At 47.4% G+C, this 20,176-nt stretch overlaps 1 protein-coding gene across 1 annotated transcript in view; it reads right to left on the bottom strand.

The window, feature by feature from the left end:
- Positions 1–2,591: 2,591 nt before the first annotated feature.
- The window catches only part of ced-6 (PTB domain-containing adapter protein ced-6), a 32,038-nt gene continuing 14,453 nt past the window's right edge, over positions 2,592–20,176 (bottom strand). The window contains exons 9-12 of the mRNA XM_084607533.1: positions 19,957–20,064; positions 18,732–18,885; positions 13,782–13,951; positions 2,592–4,373 (exon numbers count right to left, since the gene is read on the bottom strand). Coding sequence (XP_084463659.1) covers positions 4,287–4,373; positions 13,782–13,951; positions 18,732–18,885; positions 19,957–20,064 — 519 coding nt within the window. The 3' untranslated portion in view covers positions 2,592–4,286. The remainder of the gene's footprint in view (positions 4,374–13,781; positions 13,952–18,731; positions 18,886–19,956; positions 20,065–20,176) is intronic.

Here is a 20,176-nt window from a genome sequence, read left to right as displayed (position 1 = left end):
CCGCGCGCTCAGAGCCGGCAACCCCGGCGGCGACGTGTCCCCGAACAGTGATGCCCTCAGCAGAAATAGCGGTCGCAAATGTAAGCTTCTCAAGAATGCACTTGCCCATTGACGGCGGCGCGACGCAGCAGGCCGCACCCAGTGCTCTTCCATCGAGCGGCCGTGCAAGTATGCACGGTTTTCACCTTGAGGAAGATTTAGAGGCCAAACTTCTCTGTTAAGCCTGGTGGTTGCCATGAGACTTTGGAGCATAGTCACATAGGTCACCCAGTGGCCCGTGACCTGTCAAGGGCGAGGTCTTTGGGGTGACATCAACGTCACGTGACCTGGTGGTTGCAATGTGACTTTGGGGCATGTCGTGTAGGCTAAGTGGCCCTGACCACTGTCAATGTTACGTGAGGTGATGTCAAGGCTACGTGACCTAGTGATCGCCATGTGACTGCGGCAAAGCAACATAGGCCGCCAAGTGGCCCATGACCGGTCAGTTACGCGACCTAATCGCCATATGTCGGGCATAGTCACATAGGCCACCAAGTAGCCTGTGGCCACTGTCGAGGTCACGTCTGTGCGACGAGCAGGTAGCGGGCACTAGTGGGGCAATACGTATATAAATAGGAGCTCCCGGCTCCTGCGTAGGTTACAACACTGCGTGTGATGGAGGGTGAACACCCTGTTACAGTAGCGCGTCGGAACGTGAAGGCAAGTCAGAACGAGGCACTGAAAAGGCGGCGTGCCAAAGAGGGATGCAGACGGGCTTTAAGTTTGGAGAAACACACAATGTGTCCAATCCGAGCTTAGCAATGAGCATAGCCATGTACAAGAAGCTTTCGCTTCCCTCCAGGGTTAACCAAAGTTAAACGATCAGCTAATTTTTCTCCTCTTCCTATAGTTGCAACAATTAACTCTCTCTCCAGTTGCTTCGCCATTCTGGCAGCGCTATCGGTCGAGGGGCCTGGGCCTAGTGCAAGAACGGTCCAATACACCTGCTACGATATTGAGAAATCCGTTCCAGAGTGGTTATTTTTTTCGAGCTTGCACTTTGATACGCACATCGGTAATCAAGACTAAAGTGCTGCTTGATTTGCGGGAGTGCTTTGGTGCAGTGGGCAAGTGTTTCGCATAATTTTAATGTGAGGCGAGGTTCTAGCAGCGATACATAATGGTTATAAAAGCTTAAGTGGCCAACAATTAGTAAGTAAGTATAGTTACAAACGGTGGGATTTAGCCTTCCAAAGTAATACATGACCTGTGCGAGATGCTGTAGGGGAGGGCGAAGGATTAATTTAGACTACCTGGGCCTCTCAGACATGTGCTGGCATCACACAAACCCAAAGGAATTTTTGTATTTCAACTCAGAATCAAATACATTTGCTGCAGCCAGACTATACCCCATGATCACAGGAGAGCTGAAGGAAAAAGCATTAGCAACCTGGCGTGTATGCAAAGATGCCTTGTTCATACTATAGAATGCTGGCTTCCCCCATATATCTTCATGGTACTTTAATAAATTTGTTTCCCAACGGTGTTTAAAAGAATGTTCAGATAATTCCACACTGCACAGGTGTTAACAATGTGTGGATGCTGGCATTGCTTGACAGCCTTCAAATTAAGCAACTGTCTGGGCAACTTCAGACATAACCGGAGCGCAAAAACTATAGCCACGCTCAAAAGCCACATATGCAGACAAGCATTGCACCCAACCAATTTCCTGGAAGATGGCATACTGATAAAAAACCTGCATTAAACATGCAAGGACAAAGCAAAACAAATGAGTGAACGTGCCAAAGGCAACAATTACAATACACGCCATAAAACAAATTGATACGGTGAAAGTGTCTACAGCAAGAATTCTTCCAAATGACCTTTTTGAGTCTGAGTTCACACAATGACTTATGAAACAAATTAGCCAAAAGACATTCTTGTTCCATCATCTCCTTTCCAGGTAGCCTAACAAGAAAATCCTATAACTCGTAAATGTTAATTCCAATATTCTCAATACTGCCATTACATTTTCAAATTTGTATACACCACTGAGGCACTGAACCACCCAAAAATATAGAATCAAGGAAGAAAGCACGTGCAAAGGTGAGCATCACTGCTTTCAAGGGGCATTAGGTGGTAACATCCTTCGGCAACACCACATGGTCCTGCCATGAAAGCTTGCCCTCAACATCTCTGAAAGAATCTACTGAACTGATAACAAAAGGATTAGGTTATAAAAATTGGGCTTGCTTAAGTGGGTCGAGTGTTTTTGCCTTAACAGTATGGCCAGTGAAAAAGGTGCTGTTAATTATTGCCTCACATATGTCCACACGCATCTATTCAGCCAAATCCAACCACCTAGTGGAAGACTCCAGAAATTGAAACCACGCAAAGACTGGCTATGGGATGCCATAGTAGAGGGCTCCGGAAGTTGAGGCTACGCAAAGTAACTCTGGCTATGAAATGTCATCGTGGAGGGCTCTGGAAATTGAGACTACGCTGGCCACACAGGCTGGAGCTCGACAGCTGGTCTCCCACCACTCTTCTAATTTATTAGACTCAATCTTCACACATCAACTGAGCTACATTCCAAAGGTCCAATACACATATTAGAAATGAGAAAAAAAACAGCTTTATTGTCAACAAACAATGCTGCAATACAGTTTCTTTGAACCAGCAGTTTCTACCTTGCGCTTCGTTAATATGTAAACGACATCTCAATTTTCTACCAACTTTTTTGTGATAACTGCCAGCGACAGCCACAGGTATAGAAACACAAGAGATTCAAATGAGTGAATTGAAAAACTGATCCAAAATTCCAACTGCACAAAAACAGTTACTAAAACCAAAAAGTTGAAACATAGTCAAGCACCAGCATGAACTTAATCACGGCGAAAAAATGAGAGGTCGAAGTTGACATACCAATCATATATCCATCACACTTACTTCCATGTTGCATAGCGAGCAAATAGTGGTGGCCATGAAAGTCAACACTCACACCACATAGCCTTAAACTTATATAAACACCAATAACAGTTTTCAATAATATATTCCACATCTCTAGACCTAGCTTTCACAAAAAAAAACTTTACAACTTGGCACACTTCATGTCAGTCAACCATCATAGTATTCTCCATCCGAATAATACTACAAGTAAGGCCGGGAGAGGAAGGCATCGAAAAGCAGTTTTTCATGTACAGTAAGTCATGATCAGATAGGCGGTACACTGCCGTTCAAGCATGAAGCGTGCACAAATCAACCACCCAGTAGCGTCATAACCATGAACTAGCAAATGAGCCAAACTGAAACACAAGCATGATCATATTAACACACTAACTACAAACTCACATTATTGCTACAACTTCACTATGCTTTCAACACCAAGTGGGCTGCTCCTCGTGAGAACCTCACGAAGGATGTACTGTCCTTTGCATCAGATAAGAAGTTATTAGAACATGACCTAGCTACATTAGGTTCAGGCATGACCCTCATAAGACACTTGAAGATGGGTGAAGTAGTGGAGTAATGGCTGCATTTACAGTGGTGCGTCCAGCGGTAATAGTTGTACGTGGATATGCATCCATGTACTTTGTGCGAAGAAGAAAATAAAAGTCAGTAAGAGGCATAAAAAAAAATGAAAAGAGGCTAAAGGAAATCACAGCTCTGATGTCTGGCTCTGTCTACAGGGTGAAACTGGTTCTGACAGGGTCAACAAGCTAAAATACTTCTACATACTCGAGAGTTGCCGATAGCCTCTTTGCGTGTGCACCTAGAAGATGAGAACATTTGCGAGAATAACAAAGGAATTTCGTTGTAAACAAAACACAAACAGGCTGCTTGAAAGAAAAGACAAAGGAGAGGCCACTGTCTTGGACAAGAGCAGCCAATTAAAAAGTCAAAAGAACTGCATGTGTACCAGTCTGCCGTTGTTCAGACACCTTTCGATGCACGTGCAAGAATACAAAGCAGTTTTTTAGTCGCATCAGAAAAAAAAAAAAAGGACAAAAAGGGGCTGGTTATGTTGGAACCATCTCATCATAGACTACGGAATGACAATGTACGTGTGTAAACCTGCAAAGAGCCATTGGACTTCTCTTGCACACAAGTCAGGAAAACAAAAACACGTTTGGGCATATACTTATGGTCCCCGTTGAAAGCATGAGGCTTCAAATTCCACCATGCCACTGCACGCGCGATGACAAAAACCACACAGGGAGGACAATTCAGCAGCACATCTCTGACACACCATGGACACCGGCATCGTTGACTCAAATTTCACACTCATCTGCATCTGTCCACAGGATTCAAGGAAATGGCTTGGCTCCCAATGGGTCCAGCTGCTCGAGAAGGAAATCATCCTTCCCAAAGGACAGCCCTCGGCTGAAACCATCCTGAAACAACAAGCGACACCGGCACGTGAAGACCCTGACAGATGGAGAAACAAGGAGTCGCAAGTTCTCACGGCAAGGCACCGACTAAAAAAACGCTACAAAGAGCACTGCAGAATCTGCACAGGAGCTATGCGAATGTCTGAGCATTGTTGCTGCACATGGTACATAGTGCGTCCCTTGTATAGCTTTGCTAGCAAGGCCAGGTCTTGTGCTGCACAGTGAAAATTTCCTTTCCTCAGCGCCCGTTCACTGCAGTGCTCCCGCAAGTGCGTGACTGGGGGTACGGTATCACTCCTGTCGCTTGACATTCTCATGCAACATGAGTGTCACGTGATCACAGCCACGTAACATTCCCATGCAACTTGACTGCTATGTGACAAGCTCATGTGATGCTCTCATAGTAATGCAACATTTTCATGCAATTTAACTTTCATATGACACTCTCAGTCACATGACATACTCAGTAATTGTTAATTAACATCATTAATCAGCAACAACTCATCACGAACTATGACCATGACTCTTGATTAATCACTGCCTTTATATAGACAAGCGTCAGCCCGTGACGTCAGTCGAGATGCAGTGGCACTGGCGACAGCATTGACTTTCGTGGTGCAGGCAAAAGATCGGGTCACCTGCATTAGATGCTCGGCACTTGCTGTGTTTTCGGGCGTAATTCCCGATATTCCTAAAAGCTGTGGTGCAGCTGGCTGCACCACAAGGCACCAAAAAAAAAGCACACGTTTCTTGCAGTCTGATAAATATGAAAGTGAAGGGCCGCGGCATTGAGCATGAAAAGTAGACCATTAGTCAACTGATTGCCTACGCGGCTAACATGCATTGCACTTCTGCGTTGTGAATAAATTTGTTTGCGGCTTTTAATCATCGTGACTGCTTTTCGGCGGCACAACAAATAGCGCAATAACAAACGCTTGCAGCTCATGCACGTTTTATCAAGTCATAAGAAGTCGCGCTGAGTTCCATTCACCTGCACCCGTGCATATGTTTGTACAAAAAAGGACAAAAGCTGCTGCGAAAGTAACTGTGGTTACTTTGAGCGGTCACTCCAGCGCGATAGATATCAAAACAGGGCCGCTCTTGTGAAGTATAGCTTTTCTCAGTTTTTCACTTTCAAGAGTTTCAATGAGTGACTCATCACCGGCCCTAGAAAGCGAGTAAACATTGTTAGGATGAGGGCAAAGTCACTCAGTTTATTTCTCAGATTATTAAACTTTCTTTTTGAAGGTAATTAAGATTTTGACGAACAAATTAATTTTCCACGTGCAATGTAGCTCTGATCAAGCAGAATATATTTAAGTATGTGGTGTATATGGTACGTGCAGTTTAATGTCCCAAAGTGGAATCAGCTATGACGGGTGCAGAATAAGATGACGCGCTTTTGAGTAAAAAGTTTCGAAGTACTGTATTTACTCTCATAATGCTGACATTTTTTCGCAGAAAATCGGTGCTAAGTTAAGGGGTGCAATAATTATGCGGGGAAAATTTTTCGACAAATGCTTTGGAGTGCTGAACGCAAATGTAAATAGGCTGTGAACCGGGGTTCTCAAGCCAGCTATTGTAAATATAACCAAAACATTAATTTCAAACAGGACTTACGTTAGTAATAAAAGCACAGAGACGACAAACACCGAGTGCAAAAACACTTTATTTGCGAAGGCTGGCCGCCTGCAGCATCACCATCACTCTGAGTCCACGGAGTCCGCATCGACACTGCCATGGCTATCACTGGTCACAGCTTCGTCGGCTTCCTCAGCCTCACTGTCTTCACCTTCACAACCTTCGTCCTGCACCAAGTCGTCTTCCGTCGCGTCCGGGGCTTGGAAATGCCAGTTTTTTTGAAGCTCTTCCCGACGACTTCAGCGCCAATCATGTTCCAGGCTTTTGTTATCCAGCTGCACAGCTGCTCTACAGATGGCCTGTTTATCTTGCCGCCCGGCATAAGAGCATGTTTGCGTAAGAGCATGTTGGCTTTCGGCCATCCATTCTGCATACAGCCTCCAAACGCTATCTTTGAACGGCTTGTTCAAAGACACGTCCAGAGGCTGTAGCATTGATGCGAGGCCACCTGGAATTATTGCTATGTCTATGCGTAATTCAGTCAACTTCGTGCGAACAAAGTCCATGAGGTGACCACGGAAACTATCGAGAACGAGAAGCGACTGACAAAGAAGTGCTCCCGGTCGCCGTGCCCACGCAGTCTTTAAACAGTCGATCATCAACTCTGCCATCATCCAACCTTTCTCTTGTACCCTTGCGTGTATTCCGGAGGGCAGCTTTCCTTTCGGCAGGGTTTTGCATTTGAAAATGACATATGGTGGCAGCTTCCGCCCGTCTGCCGTCACGCCTAGCATCACAAAGCACCGTTTTTCGGCACCAGTGGTCCTGATGTGCACAGACCGCGCACCTGTTTGCTCCACTGTCGTATTGCTCGGCATGCCAAAATTGAGGGACGTTTGGTCCGCGTTCCCTATCTGCGAGAGCAAGTTTTTTTTCTGGTCGAATTCATATCCGAAGCAACGGAAGTCCACGATCTTGTTTTCATAGGCTGCAGGTAGCCGCTGGCAAAGCGTCGTCCGCCTCCTCAGAGAAAGTCCATTGCACCGCATGAGTCGCATGGCCCACCCGTTACTTGCCCGGAAATCTTGCGCCGAGATGCCTTCTTTCCTGGCAATTACGCGTGCCTGGTTCTGTATCAGCTCTATTGACATGGCGCAACCATCCGCCCGTAGAGCCTTAATGCAATCTAGGAGCACAGTTTCAACCCCAGGAAACTTGCCCTTCTTCGGACCACGGAAGGCACGCAGAGACTTGCGGGTTCCTTTGAGTTTGTCGTGCTGCCATCTCCAGTAGTGGACGCAAAACTCGTTGACTCCGAAGTGTCTGCTGGCGACGCGGTTGCCGTGCTCCAAAGCATACTCGACAGCTTTTAGCTTGAAGGCAGCGGTGTAGCTTGCGTATCGCGGCACCAAGAGCACGATGACAAAAGTAGCACGCACTGAACTAGCGCGGGACTCTGGAGAACGTGCGGTGGAACCAGCGGAACAACGAAAGTGACAAGAAACACCTTGACGCCTTTACGTTTCCTTCTTGAGGCGCTAGTCGCGCTAGCGATCGGAGCTGGTGATGATGACGATGATGGTGGTTCGGGTAGCGCCGCCTGGTACCGCATGCACCTGACCAGGCCAGCTAGTTTCAGTAGCACTTGAAAGATGGCGCTAGTCAACTTTCACGGCAGTAAAGGTGGGGGTGCAATGATTATGAGAGTGCGAGCATTATGAGAGTAAATCATCATCATCATCATCATCATCAGCCTGACTATACCCACTGCAGGGCGAAGGCCTCTCCCATATTTCTCCATTTAACCCGGTTCTGTGCTAGCTGCATCCACTTGACCCCTGCGAACTTCTTTACCTCATCCACCCACCTAACTTTCTGCCGGCCCCTGCTACGCTTTCCTTCCCTTGGAATCCAGTTTGTTACCCTAAGCGACCATCGGTTATCCTCTCTTCGCACTACATGTCCTGCCCATGCCCATTTCTTCTTAATTTCCACTAGAATGTCGGTAACCTGAGTTATTTCTCTGACCCACTCTGCACGCTTCCTATCTCTTAATGTTACCCCTACCATTTTTCATTCCATAGCCCTCTAGGTTGTCCTCAACTTAAGTAGAACTCTTGGTTAGCCTCCACGTTTCAGCCCCATAGGTGAGTACAAGTAAGATGCAACTGTTATATACTTTCCTCTTCAGCGATACCGGTAAGCTGCTAGATGAGGGTAAATACGGTATATAAAAAAGCTTAGCAGATTGTGCACATTTCTCCGCAAGCGATCGTGAAGAATGTTACATTTGCGGTCATGCAACTCTCGTAAAAAGCAAAGAACAAAATCAGAGCATTCTTGAAGGCCTTCATGCATATATTCAACCTCTAAATGACCTTGGCTACGTCTGCGTGATGAAAAAGACGTCAAACGTCTTTTTATCGAGCAAGATAAAACAAGTTGGCAGCGTGCACTAGGTGAGTGTTACAAAAAAATAAAGGATTGAGTTCTTATTCAGTGAAATTCTTAACTTCAGTTGCCGGTAAACTGAGCTAGAAATGTGATTTTAGTTCACTATACAGTCGAACCCGGTTATATCGAACCCGGATATATCGAATTTTGGTTATATCGAACTCACGAAATATCCCCTTGAAAATCCCATGTAAAAGTATAGGAAAGCCGAGCCATATATCAAACTCAAATTCACCGGTCGTTCGAAATATCGAACTCCGCACCACGCACTGGAAAGTGTGCCTTCCCCAAAGACGATCGCATTACCCTTGGCCGTTTGCCGCGTGACGTTTTCAAGCCACGCGCGGAAGGAATGAGAAGGAACAGTTCGGCGACGGCTGGTCTGGGCAGCGCCGCGGCTATTCCCCAAAGGCGTGCACATCTGCAGTTGTCGTTTCCCGCGCGCCAACACATGACGTTTGCAAGCCATGTGCGTGGGTGTGCCCATTCTTTTGCTGAGCTATCTCTCTCCTTCAGCACGCGCAACGCATGCGCCAAGCCAGCTCAGCCCGTTTTCAGACAGACGTTGGACGCTTTCACCAGCGTTTGTTGCGAACCCTCCGCGTGCGGCGGACGTGGCTATGGCGCTTGCGGATGTTAAGAAGCGGCAGCTTTTTTTTGTCTTCTTTTTTCTCTTTTTCTTTTTTTTGCAAGAGTCATCCTATCATCCTTTCTTATTGTTGTGCTGTACGCGCAGCGTAAGATATGGCGGCTGCGGACGTTAAGAAGCGGCAGTTTTTTTTTTTTTTTTTGCGGAGATGTTTATTTTATTTTTTTTATCGTTTATCCTTGCATGTATGAATCAGCGAAAGCACGCGGTCAGCTGCTGCGATCATGACGCCCGCCCCAAGCGCGGTGTGATAAATCGAACCAGGCTTGCGCAATCAAGCCATCACGAGAACTCTGCCAAGTTCGCTCCCCGCCACCTCAGGAGCTATCAAAAGATAAACGCACCCCGACATTATCGCTGGCAGCATCTTGGCACGCTGCCAATGTGCTGTGGATGAGACCACCGAAACGGACTGACGCGCGCCATCGACATGCAAGCGAAAATTCTCGCGATTTCTGCTGCCGCGGCGACACAGAAACCTTGTTTTGAGCTGCCGCGGTGACTCGAGCGACGAGAGGGACGCAGTTCCAACAAGTTTGAAAATTTTCGCTCTGTCGCTGCCGCTGAGATCGCTCAGTCGCTTGCATGTGAGCGAGCTGGCCTTAACGCTTTTTGTTTTTCTTTAAATTCTCGGGTGCAAAAATGGAGGGTGGGTTCATTATGAGAGTGGGTTGATTACGCGACAAATACGGTATCGTTTTTTCGCATCGTAAGTGCCGTCACAAGCCGATTTCTGTATATCGAATTATCGATATATCGAACTATTTCGCGATCTCCTTCGAGTTCGATATATCCGGGTTCGACTGTAGTTATCGGTAATGTTCTTTAGAGTGAAGGTGCCAGCAGCAGCAGAAAGCCCATCAAAATAGTAGTCATATGAAAAACACTTCCAGTCATTCATTCCTTGTCCTCCTTGTATGCACTAGCAATAGGCCCAGAAGTTGAACAAGGTTGGCTATTTGTTTTTCTTATACACTGCCCTTTCTCGTTTTCATTGAACTTAATCGGTCATTACAGTCGCCCACCGTAGTCGTGCGCTGCTGAGGCCACGTAGAAGAAAGCGCCAATTCAGCACTCTTCGGCAGGCAATTCCAGAAGTAATCGGCTGATAAAGTGCTGAATCACTTCCAGGCATAAATAAAACCATTTCTATGCACAAGCGAAGCTTAACGCTTCAAAATATTCACACGCGCACACTAGTTTTGAAAGCAGCTTCGCTTGGCGCAGTGTAGGCACACTGTGTTTTTCTTACAACCTATGACGCTGCCGATCGCAGCGCCGCCTTTGTTTACAAACATGAAGCTTGTGTATACTTCACCACCTTATGACGCCACATCTGGAGACAATTTACGGATACTTCCTGCAGACATAACTACATCACCTTAAGAAAGAATCTTGCGGGCAAGAAAAGGTGGAGGAAATACGAGTAGCCTCCAGTACAGCGCTCATCCTGTGAATCAAATGGCCCAGTTTCCAATATTCGACAGCCTCTATTCATACAAATATGAAGCACTGTTCAGTAACGCAGCATAGAGCAAAAATGATAGAACTCGTCACTTGCTCTCCGAGCGTTTGACGTAAATATGTGCCATATTTTCTGATGCATAAATGACGTGTTTTTTCCAAAAAATGATGCGCCGTCGCTTGCTATCACCATTCCAATGCGCCTGTGTGCATGCATAGATAGCTCTCAGCAGAAGTGGATCCCTTTGATGGAATATGGCTCACGTTACATCAAGCCTACTAATTTCAAATTTTCCATGGTGGTAGAATCCAAAAATCATGTGTCGAATGGACCGACTATGACTACGCGCTCACCGCGTGGCTTCGATGTGCACCGTGTTTACTCGACACGACACTGCTTGCAAGGCAAAAAAAGGCTGCGATGCGAAACTGAAGTTTCAAGCCTCTGAATAAACAAATTTTATTCAGAGATTACCTGTTCCCTTTTTATGCAGTGACTCATTTTAATACTAAATTACCACGGCTTGCAAATGATTCAAATTACGACTGGAAAGTATGGATTAAAAGAAGACATGCACCCGAAGACTGGCACAAATTAACCGCCCGCAACAAAAGAAGCATGAGGTGGCTTCACCTGGCCTGCATTTCCATGCGATTTCCTGCCAAAGGCTTTGCAGAAATCAATTAGAGGTTTTATTTTAATGTGAAGTTGTGTGATGGCAACCTCGTAACAAGGTTAGACATGTTGATAAACGGTGACTATATTCAAAGCATGTTCGCTCCGGCTTCCATGAGGAACACTAGGCCTAGTGACATGGGGCGAACGATGCATACTCCACCAGAGCCCAAAGGCCTGGAGGGCGGTGCTTTGGGGCATTAAAACTTTCAGCTAGAGTGGGCGCGCCCTATGCTAGCTACTGCGTAGCTTAACATTTTGCCCTTTCTGTTGCAAATTATGAGCAGAAGATTAGTTAGCAATGGTGAGCTTACACAAACCACCACTAACATATGGGCTGCTCTGAGAGTAAGTATACATATGGTACTTTGCACTGCACCCAGTTCAGAACACGTGTCTTCAAAACCAAAGTAGCAATACAGTTGAATCCCGCCACAACGAATACCGCCACAACGAAATTTCCGCGACAACGAATAATTTTTTATTCCCCGCGAGTATCCTATAAGAATTAATTGCCTAAATTTCTCTGCACAACGAACCATTTTTGCAGAGCGTTTCCGCTTCAACGAAATTTTCGCGTTCAAAATCGAAACCGAAACTCGTTTTATTGGCGAGAAGTCCAAGTCAAATCCAAAGCCACATTAAGCATGAAATCACGTGATTGCAGTTCCGCCATTTTGGCTTTGTGTCATGGTCGCGTTGTTCACTCGCTGCCTTTCTCTTCGACAACGACGAGTTTTCATCCGCAGGACACGATGGCAACGCAAGTGAAAAAACGCAAAACTCTTTCCCTTGAGCAAAAAGCTCAAATAATCGCCCAAGCAGAAAGCGGAAGGAAGAAAGCGGCAATTGCTGAAAGACTTCGGAATTCCTGCAAGTTCGCTGTCAACGATTCTAGGCAATAAGGACAGCGTGAGAATGGCACTTGCTTCAGGCACATCCTCGAAGCACAAAAAGGTGACGCGGCCCCTCCATGAAGAGTTGGACAAAGCAGTGCATGCGTGGTTTGTGGAAGCACGAGCCAGCAACGTCCCCCTGTCCGGAAGCATCGTCCAGCAGAAAGCCTTGAACTATGCATGCCTACTTGGCATTGATGATTTTAAAGCCAGCATTGGCTGGCTAAACCGTTTCAAGGCCCGCCATAACATCGTCGGAAAAGTGTTGTGCGGCGAGTCAATGTCAGCAGACGTGGACGGAGCAGCTGCTTGGAAGGCGAGTAACATGGCCGGAATTTTAAGCAACTTCGCGCCTGCAGACATTTACAACGCCGACGAGACCGGGCTATTCTACGAGATGTTGCCGGCTAGGACGCTCGACTTCAAGGGGCAGCGCTGTCACGGCGGCAAACACAGCAAAAAACGCATCACAGTGCTGCTTTGCACAAACATGGATGGCTCGGACAAGCGTCCGCCGTTAGTCATAGGCAAAAGTGCCAAGCCGCGCTGTTTTAAGGGAACTCGTAGCCTACCTGTGCAGTACAAGGCGAACAACAAGTCATGGATGACCCGCGCTATTTTCACCGAGTGGATGATGGCATTCGACCGCGACATGAAGCGGCAGGGCCGTAAAGTTTGCTTGCTTTTGGACAATTGTTCAGCGCATCACTCCGACGAAGTCAAGCTCACTAACACGGAGCTGAGGTTTTTCCCTCCCAATTGCACGTCTGTCTTACAGCCTCTCGATCAGGGCGTGATTCTTAGCCTGAAGCGCGCTTACCGCGGGAGGTTAATTCAGCGGCTGCTTTTTAACACTGAAACCGGCCGAGACACGAAGGTGGACTTGTACGTGGCACTGCAGATTATGTCTGCTGCCTGGAGCACACTGGGGCGCTCAGTAATTGTGAACTGTTTCAGGCACGCCGGATTTGCCGAAGGTCGACCCGTACACTCTGCTGGCCTAACACCAGGCGTTACAGACGACGACGAAGAGGCGTCACCGGCTCCGGGGATCGCGGCCGCCTGGAAAACGCTGGGAGAAATAGGAACCGTGCCGCCTAATCTCGAGCTCGATGAATACATCGGCGCTGACGCTTGTGTTGTTGTTCACGAAGAGATGAGTGATGAGCAGATCATAAAAGCTGCCCGGAATGATAAGGACTCTTCCGATGAAGAAGACGACGACGTACAGGAAGCGCCGGCTGCGGCAACCGCCGTACAGGTGATGGACGCTTTTGATGTCATCAGGAATTTCGTTGCTGTCCGAGACGACGATGTTGCAATGGGTTTGCTGACCGAGTGCGAAAATCGCGTGACGGCGTTGCTCGCCGTGAAGCGTAAGCAAACCAAGCTTACAGATTTTTGGCATTAAACGCCTTTGCTGCTGCTTGGGCAATTCTTTCTGCGTTTCACGTCAAATTTTTGCGATAACGAAGTTCCGCGAGAACGAATTTTTTTTCGTGCACCGTGAATTTCGTTATAGCGGGATTCAACTGTAGACTGATTTCGTTTATCAGAGAATTCTGCTACGGAGAAACGTATGTCAACATGACAGAATAGCAAAAGGTGTTTTTTCATTGATTGTACTGCCAGGACGTTAGTGGTAATCCTTCCGTGTTCAGCACCTGCAAAGGCAGAGTAAGTGTACTTACCTTCATTTCATTGAGCCTGCGGTCGATTATGCCAATTGCGTTCTCCAGCTCCTGGGCACCTAGCTTGTCCGAGGAAAAGTCTCCCATTCCAAAGGGGTCTTCCTCCTTGCTGGGAGAGAACGGCTCTGCTCCAAAGAGGTCCTTGGCAGCTGCCACCGTGTCAGATGTGCCTGCATTTGTTTGAATCCAGTCTTGACAACGACCCTTGCACATTATGATTCATTAATCATGCTTTGAAGAGTTACGAGCAAGCCAAATTTCCGGCTTTCTTATCTGACTCACAGCACTGGATAAGTGTGATGGCTTTTTTTGTGTCGGATACGATTATGCAAACAGATATAGGCCACTCTGGGAGGTTGTTATCAACCAAAATCATCAGTGTTTCTTTTATCTGCAGTATAACCTCACTTTGCACTCAATGGCAGAAGGCCCAGCAGACCTAGACATTATGAAAGGCTGAAATGGATTCCTTGAGCACAATTGAAGGTGTGTCAATATGGCAACGTCGCAAGCCGCTTCCTCTCCACCAGCCGGCTCCACTACAGCACCTTCCATGCCCATACCGACCATTCAATCGTGTTGGCATCGACTTGCATGGACCTCTGCCGTACACACCTGCAGGAAATCGTTGGATAATCGTGGCCGTCGATCACCTCACTCGCTATGCGGAGACAGCAGCACTTCAGGATGCCACCGGACCCAATAAATATTGCGTCCTTTCTTCTTCATCATTTCATTCTGCGGCACGGGGCCCCTCGTGAACTAAGTGATCAAGGCAAGCCTTTCCTATCAGAGGATGCCGAAGCGCTCCTACGCGAATGTCAGACCATCCACCGGACAGCCAGCGCATACCCCCCTCAAACCAACGGCCTCACAGAGCGCTTCAACCGCGCACTGGGTGACATGATGTCCAAGTACAGGGTGATCCACTTCTAGCTATAACACGGTCACTGCGTTCAAAGCAGCATTGCGTCGGATGCAGGCGCTTATCAAAGCAAAGCGATATATGCACAGTGGGACACGGAGGAGATGCTTCGCATGGCCTGCCGCCTAGCTTTATGGAATGGCCAGGTCGGACGCAATGATACTTTGAAAGCTGTGGTCATGAAATAGCTAGAAGTGGATCACACTGTACATCGCCTCCGACCCCTCTGATTGGGACAAAACTCTCCCATTTATAACCTATGCCTACAGTACAACCTCGATAATTCGAACTCTGTTAATTCGAAATCCCGGATAATTCGAAGGTTTTCTGCGGTCCCGTATTTTCCAATGTAAATTTGGCCGGATAATTCGAACAGGCGGCCTGCGCCAGCCCGGTTAATTCAAAAATTTGGACTGCTATGCGGCAATGCCTGATCCATGTTTCGCCGCAAACCCGGCGAAACGACGGCCCTACGGAGCCGCGAGGCAAAGCCACATAGTAATGGTGATGATTTATAGGCGAAGCGCCCCAGCCGGAGCACTCTCTGCACAAAAATCGGTCCACAGTGCGCCTCGCGCACCGCCGAAACACGCGCCTGCAGAGGAGAAGACGTGCTTCACTGTAACACGGCGGGCATACCGGTTTTTATCATGTGACCTTGCCCCCACTCCATCCCTTGGTGTGTTTCGCCCACTCTTCCCCCGTGCCTCCGACGCTGCAAGTACGCCACCACCACCTCCGCGCCGGTCTCGCCTGCGCCATTTCTTTGTGTTGTGCGCTGTGGTTGGGGGTCGGCTACTGTGCCGTTTTTTTGGGCGGGACTGTGCAGAAGTGCTAGCTTTGTGACCGTAGCAGTGCAGAAATGCCAAAGTACAAGACTTTAACGCTGCAGCAGAAGTTCTGCTTGATCCAGGAAGCAGGCAAGAGCGCTTGTTCGAAGACCGAGTTGGCCAAAAGGCATGGCGTGCCCCTCTCGACGTTGTCCACAATATTGAGCAACAAGTCAAAAATACTAGAGGCTTACGGCAAGACCTATTTTTCGAAGCGGTCACGAGTGCGGGCTCCCACGTATCAAGATGTGGAAGCTGCTCTGCTTCGCTGGCTGCAGAAAGCAAACGCTGCCCACCTTCCCGTCAATGGAACGCTACTGCGGGAGAAGGCCAACGACCTAGCTCTACAACTTGGGCACGAGGAATTTAAGTGCAGCAATGGATGGTTTTGCCGGTTTAAAGAACGCAATAATTTAACCTTTCTCACCGTCTGTGGTGAGAGCGGCAGCACTAACGAGAGCGTTGTCGAGGATTGGAGAAACCACACATTGGTGCCGCTGCTTAGCGAGTACGGTGCAGACGACGTTTACAACCTTGACGAGGCTGCACTTTTTTATAAGATGCTGCCAACAAAAACATTCGCAGTGAAGAACACCGCCATCAAGGGTAGGAAACAGGCCAAGGACAGGATTACTGTGCTGTTCGGCGCAAACATGTGCGGTAAACACAAGCTGCCGCTACTGGTCGTCGGGAAGACGGGGAAGCCTCGCTGCTTCAAAAATGCGCGGCTGCCGCCAAAGGATAAACTCGTCTACAGGCACAATAAGAAAGCCTGGATGACAGGTGCAATATTTGAAGAGTATGTGCGGCAACTTGACCGCAAGTTCGCGGCCACGGGCAGGAATGTCCTATTTGTCGTCGACAACTGCCCGGCACATGGCGACATCCCACATTTCCAGGCCATCAGGATGGTATTTTTACCTCCGAACACCACTTCGATCTCACAGCCGATGGACCAAGGCGTCATTCACCCCACTAGGAAGATTTATCGGTACCACCTGCTCAAGCGCATGCTCCTTTGCTACGCCAATGGCAAGGAGTACTCCATCGACCTCCTCGGAGCCATATGCCTCATGGTGTACGCTTGGAAACAAGTGGAGCCCACATTGATCAGGCGGTGTTTTGAACACGCTGGTTTTTCCAGTGAAAGCACTATTGATGCCGATGCAGACCACCCATGTACTACTACTCTTGACGAAGAAGAGCAGAGTATTGCGACCGCATCAATGTGCTCTGCGCAGAGGATGAGTCCAACGCAGTCGGCTTCGCCGAGTATATCAACATTGAGAGCGAAGAGCAGACTGGCTACTCTGACTTGGAGAGTGAGATCACTGCTGGTACGAACATGCGCGATGACAGCGACGATAGCGACGACGACACCGACGAGCCTCCCCGAGCACCTGCTCTTGGTGAAGTTATCGGATCGCTGAACGTTATCCGCAGTTTTGTTGAGTGCCGCGGTGGAAGTTCGGAGATGTTTCGTCTATTTGACCAACTCGAGAGCATGACCTTAGGAGCCGCAAACTACCGGACGCGGCAAACCAGCATCTCTGATTACTTTCAGTAGTAATTCAAAATATGCCGAATAAAGGTAACACGTTCCTGCAACGAATTTTTTTGCCTAAGTCTTATTTCTTGGTGTGTTCGGTTAATTCGAAAACCCGCTTAATTCGAAGATTTCTCGCGGTCCCGATGACTTCGAATTAACGAGGTTGTACTGTATAACATCACCGCCCAAACAACTACCAGATTCTCGCCATTTTTTCTGCTGTACGGGCGTGAACCTTCGTCTCCACTCGACACCATCCTCCCCTACAGTCCTGATATCTCAGAGTATACATCACTTTCAGCAGCTGCCAGGCACGCTGAAAAATGTCGCAAGCTGGCTCGCTCAAGAAGAGGGCAAATACGGGCTGGTTGGTACATGCTTAAGAATCGAGTAATTCTTGTCATTTTTCCTTTATATTGCTGCCTCACAGGCAACAATAAATCATTTGGTTGCTAGTCAGCGCATGTGTCTGTCGTTCACGTGTTTCGTTTCCCCTAGCGCTGTTTTACTCTATTCTTAAGCTGGCTCGCTCGCTTACTTCGGACAAGCAAGCCCAGAAGAAAGCGCACAGCGACGGCAACTACTCTGTGCACCAATACTCTCCCGGTGCTCACATATGGCTCTGGGTCCCATTGACACCACCAGGTCTGATTAGAAAGTTTACTGCCAAGTACCACGGACCCTATCTAGTGCTCCAACAGACTTCTCCCATCAATTACCTAGCTGAATTGCTAGCCGCTTCCACCGACCTTCGCCGCCGTGGGCATGAGATTGTCCACGTCAACCGTTTGAAACCTTGCTATGATCCCGCTTTCCTTTCGTCTCCTTGAGTCGCCAGGATGGATCCTTTTCTGCGGGGGCCAGATTGTAAAGAAGTTCCAATTAAGCGGACAGATCGCCGAGAAAGAGGAAGTGCTTTTGCGGACTAGCTGTCTAGAAGCTGAGCCAACACCGCTCCGGTATTGCTCGCTACCGGTACCCACTACCAATGCCTGGATCCACACTTAACAGAAGGAATAAATCAAAAGCAATTCAGATGAAATTAATTGCAAAATGCAGGTAAAGCAAACAGACTGAATACTGTCAGGATACCGCCTGATATGTGATATCCACCAAAACAAAAATGCCCACTACAAGTTCTCAAGCTTCTTACAAATGCAGCGCACATCTTAACAGCCATGCCAACATACTGCAAAAGTTTGTGGGGTCCTTCAAGGCAAGGTACCCTTCCCTCCCGCAAAAGATTGGAAGGAGCTGATTTCAGATGATATCGTGGCATGGCTGCATAGGGCACATCCTTCCTTTTAAGTGGGTGATTGCAAGAGCTTTTATTTATCACATACCGCAATGACAATAGAAAATCTCCTTTGCCCATCAAAGAGACTCCCATCAACAACTCTGGTAGTACAAGGTTCCAGTCAGAGAATCCAAAATACTTGATCAAATGAAGTAGTTCTTCGGCAGAAAAAAACTCACTGCTTTCGTGCACAAATACTTACTCATTCCTCCTTGCTGTCTTCTTAAATTTGAAAGAAAAGTGCAAAAACATGTCAAACTAGTTGCAGCAGAACAGCTAGATCTAGTCAAGGTTAATGAACACAAAATGTTTGCGAGCAAACACAGCTACAAAGGACCAGCTTGCTCACCATTGGTGGAAGCCTCCGTGGTGCAGCCATTGGTCTTGGCTTGTGTTGGCTCCATTTCGGCTCGGGGATTGAAGTCCTCCAGGTCATCCATGGACAGGTTTTCCAGGCGTGTGCCCACGGTCGGCCCCATCAGGCTCAACAGGTCCTGCGAGGGCTGCAGCACAAACATGAAAAACGATCATATTCATCATTTTCAATTGTTCATCATTGTTCATCATGTTCATCAATTGTTTTCAAGTTCACGTTTTTCATGAAAAAGAAACGGGAAGTTGTCACAATCTTACAGTGCAGGCTAATCAAGACTTCTTACACAAAACACAAAGCAGATCAACACGAGAGCAAATTAATACTATTTTGACCCCACTTGGGAGTAGGTTTCAGTTAGAACAAGATCAGCCATTTTTTCCGTGACTGCTGCTAAAACAAGCATAAACTGAGAAATGCCTAAAGCAAAGGTGCCAGTTTCATCCCTATCATCACAGGTATGGAAGTAAATCAGCCAAGAAGAAAAGAAAGAAACAACTGAGTGTCAAGTTTAACCATCTCAGAACTAAATAAATCAAATTGAGTTTTGTCAGATATGAGTACAAGAGTCTTTTAAGCCTAACAATTTAACACCTTAAAAGTCGACATATTCCATGAATGCCTCCATAGTGGCTTCACTGTTCAGAATAGCACCACTAAAATTTACGTTGTATTAGTTAAATCTCGTCAATTCAAATTCAGTTAATTTGGAAATCCTGATAATTTAAACTAGCAGCGCAGGTTATTAATTCAGACATGGACAGGGCTCGCTCATGCTAATTCAGACTGGGAATAGTGTTGAGGTACGCTTCGCCAAGCTAGCGATCATTGAAATAGACTTCCATGAATCTGAATCTTATGACAGTGGTTCTTGCACGCAAATTCGAACCTTTAGGTAATAAATAATTTTGTGGTCCCTTGGAGGCCACATTAACAAGAGCTTAGAGTAGAAAACATGCCTGCTGCGGATCAACCTTGATGCCGCAAATCAACACTACACGTACACCTATTGTTCAGCCGAACATATGGCTGAGATAAAATGTCCAAACTCAACCAAACAGGAGGTGGTCTGAGTGCTTTCACCACACCAAACATACAGTGAAGCAAAAGCATCACCAAAATCAGCAAAAAATGCCACCCGTGCTAGCATGCTTCCATTCAGAGCAGCAGTGGGTGAGATTGTGCCCTCTCTCTCTGTCACCTGGCCATGGTCAGCAGCACTGCGGGGAGGCACGGGTGGCGGCAGGGGCTCTGGAACTAGGCTGCTTGAGCTGGCCTTGCTGGTGCCATTGGTCGAGGTCACCCGCACCTGCAGTTGACAAAGGCAACATGTCTAGCGCCAAATCAAGCAATATGCTGTACAAGGCCCCAGCGGCGCTTGGCCACTTTGGCAGTTTCAGTTTTTTTGCAGCAGTAGTGTG

This window comes from Amblyomma maculatum, chromosome 6, assembly GCF_055883805.1.
Source record: "Amblyomma maculatum isolate TAMU_Amacu chromosome 6, ASM5588380v1, whole genome shotgun sequence".
Classification (NCBI taxonomy): Eukaryota; Metazoa; Arthropoda; class Arachnida; order Ixodida; family Ixodidae; genus Amblyomma; species Amblyomma maculatum.
This window is presented reverse-complemented; position numbering and strand designations above follow the sequence as displayed.